At 41.2% G+C, this 9,423-nt stretch overlaps 2 protein-coding genes across 3 annotated transcripts in view; one reads left to right on the forward strand and one right to left on the reverse strand.

Moving 5' to 3' along the window:
• Positions 1–9,423, forward strand: part of LOC122561669 (spindle assembly abnormal protein 6 homolog) — an 89,293-nt gene that overhangs the window by 51,596 nt on the left and 28,274 nt on the right. For both annotated transcript variants that reach the window (XM_043713652.1, XM_043713661.1), the window contains one exon: positions 3,412–3,531. In XM_043713652.1, coding sequence (XP_043569587.1) covers positions 3,412–3,531 — 120 coding nt within the window. The remainder of the gene's footprint in view (positions 1–3,411; positions 3,532–9,423) is intronic.
• The window catches only part of mfsd14ba (major facilitator superfamily domain containing 14Ba), a 166,297-nt gene that overhangs the window by 16,197 nt on the left and 140,677 nt on the right, over positions 1–9,423 (reverse strand). The window lies entirely within an intron of this gene.

A 9,423-nucleotide genomic window follows, 5' to 3' on the forward strand; every position in this document is an offset into this window, starting at 1 on the left:
GACTTGGCCTCCACAGCCTTCTGGGACAGAGCATTCCATACAGAGTGTTGGTGCATCCTTAATGGGCTGATAGCCATTCTCTGCGCAATAGTATTCTGCAATTCTATATTCTCACTTTTCTTTAGGCCATGTGGTCACCACTGCTCTGTCATAAGGTTATATTACTAGTTTTCTCTTAGTTTTCCCTTAACAATAGTAATTGCAAGAAATAAACTGGCTTTCACATGGATGTCTTTAGCATCTAAATCTACTTCCTTTGTAATGATATTAATTGGAAACTATTATCTGTATATCATACGTCAAGCTCTGAATGAGTTAGAACTTCCAGTGATTCGACATTGACAAAGTGAAAGTTTTATGATTTAATTCTTAAGTGCTGATTCCATCAACCTCCATGGACTCACTTAGATGGAATTCCTGAATTAAACCCCATTATGAATCTATTTTGTCATGAGCTAATTTTGAATTTTCAGAATCGATTAGTTACCAAATAAAAGAATTTCCAGAAAATGCAGAAAATACTTCTTTCCTCTTTCTACTGTATCATTGGTACCGACATAGACCACGACAATTGGATCTTTCCCCTCCCACTCCCAATTCCTCTCTTCAGATGAGTTTTTGTGAGCCCAGACACCAGGCAGAAATCATAGCCCTTGGGACTGTCAATCCTGGTCATGGAGAACAGTGTCTGTTTCCCTCACTATGTTATCCCCGATTACAACTACATTCTCTTTTTTTCTTCCCACTCTTGAATGGCTCTTTGTGCCATGGTGCAATGGTCAGTTTGATAATCTTTCCTAGGGCCCCCACTTTCATCCACATAGGGAACAAGAACGTCAAGCCTGTTAGACAAGCTCAAGGACTGAGGCTCTTTCATCATCACCACCTGGATCCCGCTATGACCTGCCTCGCTCACAGTCATATCCTCCTGTCCTTGTCCACTGACCGAATTTAAGATCGTTAATCTAAAGAGTGTGACTGCCTTCTGAAACCATGTCCAAGTAATCTTTTCCCCTCTCTGATGTGTTACAGTGTCAAAACTCAAACTCCAGCTCATTAACTCTGAGCTAGAGTTCCTCAAGTAACCAACGCTTGCTGCAGATATGGTCATTATGAACCATAATGAGGTCCACCAACTCCCACATCATGCAGTTGCAACGCAATGCCTGGCCTGACATCTCTGTTTTAATTACTTAGCTCTTAATTTGATTTTAAAAAATATCATACTTGTCTTTTAGTTTGTAGCATCTAAGTATTTCAACTTTTTACCTTCAACCTGAAAGTAACCGATAATGGTCAAATTAGTAGCTGTCATCAACCAACAAGCTTACTGTTTATCTGTGATGTTACTTCTTTGTGCTGGGCCTCTGATCTTCCACAGTTGTCCTGTAAAAAGACCTAACAAACTATAAACCAAAAAAAAAGCAAGCAAAAAGCATCTCTTCCCCTCTGCACTAAATATCCACATTGCCTCCAAATTTCCAATTTCCCAAAACTACAAACTCACCCTGGCTGTGTCTCACTCTGAATGGGATCTCTCCTTGCCCAGTGATAAGTTTGCTGATCCACAGCTATTTGTGCAGAGTTAACATAATTGAGCTTGTGTTCATGCTGATTTGTCATACAGTAGTTCTGCTATGACGCGGTAGTTCCATTCTCGTGCAATCCTGTGTTCTAAGAAAATCGTTTAATAACTGCACCATTTAAACTAATGGGGCTGGCATTGCGTTATAATCAATACATGTTTTAAAACTTCATGCTTTAGAAACAGTGTCCCCAATTTGTCAATCGTGCTATAGCAAATTTGTGTTAACGAAATGTGCGTTATAGCAGAACAACCTGTATGCTATTTGTATTCTGTTTGGTAAAGTCTTCTGGGAGATTTCTCGTGTTTTCCAATGTCTTAGAGTCATAGAAATGTACAGCACAGAAACCGACCTTTCGTCCAATTCATTAATGCCGACCAGATATCCCAACCCAATCTTGTCCCACCTACCAGTACCTGGCCCATATCCCTGCATATTCATATATCCATCCAGATGCCTTTTAAATGTTGCAATTGTACCAGCCTCCACCACTTCCTCTGGCAGTTCATTCTATACACGTACCACCCTCTGCATGAAAAAGTTGCCCCTTAGGTGTCTCTTATATCTTTCCCCTCTCACCCTAACCCTATGCCCTCTAGTTCTGGACTCCCCCACCTCAGGGAAAAGACTTTATCTATTTATCCTAACCATGCCTCTCATGATTTTATAACCTCTACAAGGTCACCTCCGACACTCCAGGGAAAACAGCCCCAACCTATTCAACCTCTCCCTATAGCTCGAGTCCTCCAACCCTGGCAACATCCTTGTAAATCTTTTCTGAACCCTTTCAAGTTTCACAACATCTTTACGATAGGAAGGAGACCAGAATTGCACGCAATATTCCAACAGTGACCTGATCAATGTCCTTGACAGCTGCAACATGACCTCCCAACTCCTGTACTTAATACTCTGACCAATAAAAAGGCAAGCATACGAAATTCCTTCTTCAGTGTCCTATTTATCTGCGACTCCACTTTCAAGGAACTATGAACTTGCACTCGAAGGTCTGTTTGTTCAGCAACACTCCCTAGGACCTTGCCATTAAGTGTATAAGTCCCATTAAGATTTGCTTTCCCAAAATGCAGTACCTCACATTTATCTAAATTAAAATCCATTTGCCACTCTTCAGCCCATTGGCCCATCTGATCAAGATCCCATTGTAATCTGAGGTAACCTCTTCGCTGTCCACTATGTGTCCAGTTTTGGTGTCATCTATAAACTTACTAACTATACCTCTTACGCTCACATCCAAATCATTTATATAAATGATGAAAAGTAGTGGACCCAGCACCGATCCTTGTGGCACTCCACTGGTCTCGAGTCTCTTCTTTAAAGAAAGAAACTTCCAACGTTGTTTAGATTATGTAAACTATTTCTGCATAAGTACTCGGAATGAATATTTTGAAATTGTATGTATCGCCATTCGTGATTTGTCATCCACTAAGATTAACAGATCCAGTGCATGCAGTGAAACATCTAGTTTCCCAATATGCATTTTGACATGTACTGGAACAACATGGGTAAAACTCTCTCCTCTAGTTTAATATAATGTCATAAGGAAATCTTGGTCTCAAGGAAATGTATCCAACTTTTTTAATTGGCACAGTTAAATAGATGGTTAGAGTATACATTGTGAATGAAAATGATCCATTTAAATATGTGTATACTGTATAACCCAGTTGCAGTCCACACTGTAAATTTATTTCCAGTTTTCTCTTCTATTCACAACAACAAAATAATGCAACTGTAAAAGTAGCTTAATACACCAAACTAGGTTCCATTTATTTTAGTGAATCTGTACTTACTGCTAAATGTTCATGTTTAGACCTTGGCTGAAAAAAGTAAAGAACTGGATAGATTACGTAATGAATGGACTGCGCATACAAACATGCTAGCAAACAAGCATAGCCAAGAAGTTCTAACAGAACGGGAGAAGGCCTCTCAGGTGAGAAAATGCATGGTTAAGTTGGAAATCAAAATATGAACAACATTTAAAAGTTTTTAGGTAAAGAAATATTTATTTAGTGTTTTAATTTAGTGCCTTATCCACATGCTAAGCATGTTCTAGAATAATTTACAGTTGGTTGGTCAATTTTTGAGGTAAAGTCACTGTTAGTCAAATACAGCAGTAAATGTGCATGCACTAAATAGAAGTGGTTAGTTTCTTCTTGCTAGTGTTAGTCAAGAAAGGTATGTCAGCCAGAATACGTACACAATGCCAGGAGATCTGTTGTGCTAGTTTTAATTGTTTGCCTCACCTAAAGAGTAGCTCCTGTTAATTGCGCAGCATTCTTTGCGTACAGTTTAAGATTGTGCTGAAACCTCTTGTGAGGATGGAAACCGAAACCTAATTTTGAAAAATACCAAAGCTGATCTAAGCTGGCATTTCAATCCATATAGAGAATATGGTGGAAATGCTTAAGTATGTTGGTTGCATGGAGCTACATAAGAATCCCCTATCACATAATCCTGAAAAAATATTCAAGGTTATAGTAACATGCTGCCTGTTTTAGGCAGTTACATCCATAGAATTGGAGTAACCATGGTACACAGAAGTGGAAGATTTGAACATTGAAGGTCCTCAAGTTAAGAGTTGCTAAAAGTTTAGGAAGGAAGTCAAATTCAGTGATAATTTGTAAACACAGTTTAAAAAAAAAATCAGCGTTACTAAATATATGTTCCCAATGAGGTAGTGCAGCAAAGTTCATATTTGTTAATATCTCAGTGAATATGGATTCCTATCCCAGTCAAGCTACAGAAAAGAAACAGTCTAAATTATTAGCTGTGTGAAATCAAATATCAAATTTCTATCACTTATTATACAGTATTTGATTTGTTAAAAATTCTTGTTCCCTTCCTTCATGTTTTACACCTGTGATGTAGGATATTCTGCTGCCAAATTTGTTGCTGCTTCTAAGTTCTCTTTCCATGGTTGAGGACTGAATGGTGATGAGGAACATGTAGCAGCAATCTGGAAAAATGATTCCTCTGAGAAATTGCATAAAGATAATTTCTGCTTCGGATCCTCTTTTATATATGGTATGGTGGCTGCCGTACTCACAGCTTTGCATGGGTCATTTAATTGGGACAGCAACATTTTCAGTCATTTTGAGATGCAGTATCTCCATCTGTGTCTGCTACAATGTCTCGGCTGTTTGGCATCTCTCACCTTGCCCTGTGGTTTCTTGGGCTCATTTTGCAGGATGTTTGATGCTGGAGTCATGTCTAACTGTCTCCAACGTGGTCAATTAGGAACAAAAGATTCCAATTTTGGGGATTCTGTTCATGCATTTTGACAGCTTAAAATTGTGCTGAGTAATGAGATGGTGAGATATGTGTTGAAGCAGCAGTGACATCAGTAACAATGTGCTATAGTGTGAGAAGAGAAAAGGAGTAGTCTGCACATATCTTGAAATGTACGATAGTGTAAATAAAGAAATTTCCTGGAGCCAGACCTTTGTCACTCAGTTAGAGGGAAACCTTTTCCAATTCAGAATAGGTCACAAGTCACCTGAAGTGATGATAAATCCACAAACCTCTGTTCAACCCTGAGGCTGACTCTAGAATATCACACATTTCAGAGTAAATGCTTGTTCTTTGAAAACAGAAAGAAAGATAGAAAATAGGAGTAGGCCATTTGAGCCTGCTCTATCATTCAGTATGATCATGGCTGATCATCCTACTCCATACCCTGCTTTTGCTTTCGTCCCATATCCTTTGATCCCTTTAGCTCTCAGAACAATATCTGTTTGCTTCTTGAAAATCATTATGTTTTGGCCTCAACTGCTCTCTGTGGAAACAGGAGCACCATCCACTGAATAAATTTCTTCTTATCTACCTTGTAAGCTTAGACTATGACCCCTGGTCATTGGGAACATCCTTCAGCATTTAAACTGCCTAATCCTGTTAAAATTTTATAGGTTTCCATGAGGTTCCCCAAACACCCAAGCTATTCTTCTAAATACCAGTCTATATAGTCCTAACTGATCCAATTTATCTTCATATGTCAGTCTTTCCATCCCAGGAGCTAATCTTTTTTATAAAAAATATTTATTTGAGATATATGGACATCGTTGGCTAGCCAGCATTATTGTATGTCTCTCATTGCCCTTAAGAAGGTGGTGCTGAGCTGCCTTCCTGAAGCCTACCTGCTGTGGGTTGACCCACAATGACATTGGTAGTGGAGGGAGTGGATGCTTATAGATGTTGTGCTAATCAAGGGGGGCTACTTTGTCCAGGACGGTGTCAGGCTGCTTGAGTGTTGTTGGAGCTGCACTCATCCAGGCAAGTGTGGAGTATACCATCACATTCCTGACTTGTGCCTTGTAGATGGTGGACAGGTTTTGGAGAGTCAGAGTGAGTTACTCAGTGCAGTATTCCTAGCATATGAACTACTCTTGTAGCCACTGTCTTTATGTGGTGAGTCCAATTGAGTTTCTGATAAACCTGGTGTAGTAAACCTTCATTGCATTCCCTCCTGAGCCAGGACATCATTTCTCAGATAAAGAGATCAAAACTGCACACACTACTCCAGGCATGTTCTCACCAAGGCCCTGTACAATTGCAGCAAGGCATCCCTGCTCCTGTACTCAAATCCTCTCCCCTATGAAGTGCTATTTGTCATCTTGACCACCTGCTGTGCCTGCATGCTTATTTTCAGTTACTGGTGTACAAGAGCAGAAACTATTCACAAGGATGTTGCCAGGGTTAGAAGATTTGACATAAAGGGAGAGGTTGAATGGGCTAGGACTGTTTTACCTGGAGCATCAGAGGCTGAGGGGTAACCTTATAGAGGTTTATAAAATCATGAGGGGCATGGATAGAGTAAATAGACAAGGTACTTTCCCTGGGGTGTGGAGTCCAGAACTAGAAGGCAGAGGTTTAGGGTGAGAGGGGCAAGATATAAAAGAGACCTAAGGGCAACCTTTTCACGCTGAGGGTGGTGCATGTGTGGAATGGGCTGCCAGAGGATGTGTGGGAGGCTAGTACAATTGCAACATTTAAAAGGCACCTGGATGGGTATATGAATAGGAGGGGTTGGAGGGATATGGGCTGGGTGCTAGCAGGTGGGACTAGATTGGATTGGGATATCTGGTCGGCGTGGACGAGTTGGACTGAAGGTTCTGTGCTGTACATCTCTATGACTTGAGGACTAAGAGCACCCATGTCTGGTTGCATCTCCCTCTTTCCCAATCCATCGCCATTCAGATAATACTCCGCTTTTGTTTTTGTTACCAGAGTTGATAGACTCACGTTCATTGACATTGTACTTCATCTGCTATGATTTGCCCATTCACCCAACTTCTCCGAATCACGTTGTATCATCTGTGCATCCTCCTTACAGTTCGCCCTCCTACCCAGCTTTGTGTAATTTGCAAATTTGGAGAGAGTACATTTTATTTCCTTATCTAAACATCCTAATATCTGGGGTCCAAGCACTGATCCTTGCAATAGCCCACTGGTCACTAGTCACTCAGAATATGATCTTTTTATTGCTACTCTTTGCAGAAAGGACGTTTGAGGACTCGTCTACTTAGGTCATATGGACTAAGATTAGAATTATGATGCGATTAGGCATGATTTAGGATGCATAAGGTAGGGAACGAAACTGCAGGGGATGGGCACAATTGGAATGTGCATCTTATTCAAGGACCAACTTTAGTTGTTAAGCACGGGAGCCATGGTTTATTAAGGAAGTTGGACCTCTTGTCAAGAGGATGAAGAAGGCTTATGTTAGGGTAAGATGTGATGTTCAGTTCAGGCACTTGAGAGTTACAAGTTAGCCAGGAAAGACCTAAAGAGAGAGTTAAGAAGATCCAGGAGGCGACATGAGAAAAGGTTGGCGTATAGGATCAAGGAAAACCCTAAGGCTTTCTATAGGTATATCAGGAATAAAAGAACAATGAAAGTAAGATTAGGGTCAATCAAGGATAGTAGTGGGAAGTTGTGCATGGAGTCAGAGGAGATAGGGGAAGGGCTAAGTGAATACTTTTTGTCGGTATTCACACTAGAAAAAGACAGTGTGATCGAAGAGAATACTGAGATACAAGCTACTAGACTAAATGAGATTGAGGTTCACGAGGAGGTGTTAGCAATTCTGGAAAGTCTAAAATAGATAAGTTCCCTGGGCCAGATGAGATTTATCCTAGGATTCTTTGGGAAGCTAGGGATTGCCGGGCCTTTGGCTTTGATCTTTATGTCATCATTTTTTACAGGAATAGTGCCAGGAGACTGGAGGATAGCAAATGTTGTTCTCTTGTTCAAGAAGGGGAGTAGAAACAACCCTGGAAATTATAGACCTTGTGAGCCTTACTTTGGTTGTGGGAAAAGTGTTGGAAAGGTTTTAAGAGAGAGGATTTATAATCCTCTTGAGGGGAATAAATTGATTAGGGATAGTCAACATGGTTTGTGAAGGGTTGGTCGTACCTCACAAATCTTATTTAGTTGTTTGAGAAGGTGACCACCTAACCTGCACATCTTTTGGACTATGGGAGGAAACCGGAGCACCCGGAGGAAACCCACGCAGACACTGGGAGAATGTGCAAACTCCGCACACACAGTCGCCTGAGGCGGGAACTGAACCCGGGTCTCTGGTGCTGTGAGGCAGCAGTGCTAACCACTGTGCCACCGTGTACTTGTCGCACCTCCCCACAAAACTGTCTCAATGCCCCGGGAATCTGAAACCTTGCCCTTTCCCTTGTTGTACCCCTCCAGCCACAAATGCACCTGAAATATCCTGTTCTTTCTACTCTTGATTGGCATGTGACACTGGCAGCAATCCTGAGATCACCACTTTAGAGGTTCTACTTTTTAACTTAATTCCTAACTCAGTCTATTCTGCTTTCAGGACCTCCTCTCTCTTACTTGTCTCATTGTACCAATGTGTGCCACAACTTCTGGCTGTACATGCACTCACTCCAGAATGTCTGAGACGTTCTTGACCCTTAGCTCCTGGGAGGCAAAGTTCCATCCTCAAGTCTCATTAGCGGCCACAGAAATGTCTGTCTGTTCCCCAAACAATTGAATCCCTTACTACTATAGCCATCTCACACTTATTCCTCCTCTCGTGCAGCAGAGCTAACCATATGGATAGCAGTCTGATTCATTCTAACCAAAGTTTTTTGCACAATGCTAGATCAAGGACTGTTAATTGTTTTTACTTAGCACATTTTTTCATATGTATGTCATAGATTACGGGTGTCCAAGAAAGTTTCCTGCTCCTCTACTTTCATCTGCAGTTTCATGACTTCTGCAATGTCATTTTTTGGAGTTCTCAGTTTAAGAGGTTGGCAGACACTGTTTAAGAAGGGTGGTAAAGACAAGCCAGGGAACGATAGACCGGTGAGCCTGACCTCGGTGGTGGGCAAGTTGTTGGAGGGAATCCTGAGGGACAGGATGTACATATATTTGGAAAGAAATATATTCCTGATGAAGGGCTTTTGCTCGCAACGTCGATTTTACTGCTTCTCAGATGCTGCCTGAACTGCTGTGCTCTTCCAGCACCACTAATCCAGAATCTGGTTTCCAGCATCTGCTGTCATTGTTTTTACCTATATATTTGGAAAGGCAAGGACTGATTCGGGATAGTGCATGGGAAATCATGTCTCTCAAACTTGATTGAGTTTATTGAAGAAGTAACAAAGAGGCTTGATGAGGGCAGTGCAGTAGATGTGATCTATATGGACTTCAGTAAGGCGTTCGACAAGGTTCCCCATGGGAGACTGATTAGCAAGGTTAGATCTCTTGGAATACAGGAAGAACTAGCCATTTGGATACAGAACTGGCTAGAAGGGAGAAGACAGAGGGTGGTGGTGGAGGGGTTGTTTTTCAGACTGGA

This window comes from Chiloscyllium plagiosum, chromosome 2 (genome assembly GCF_004010195.1).
Source record: "Chiloscyllium plagiosum isolate BGI_BamShark_2017 chromosome 2, ASM401019v2, whole genome shotgun sequence".
Classification (NCBI taxonomy): Eukaryota; Metazoa; Chordata; class Chondrichthyes; order Orectolobiformes; family Hemiscylliidae; genus Chiloscyllium; species Chiloscyllium plagiosum.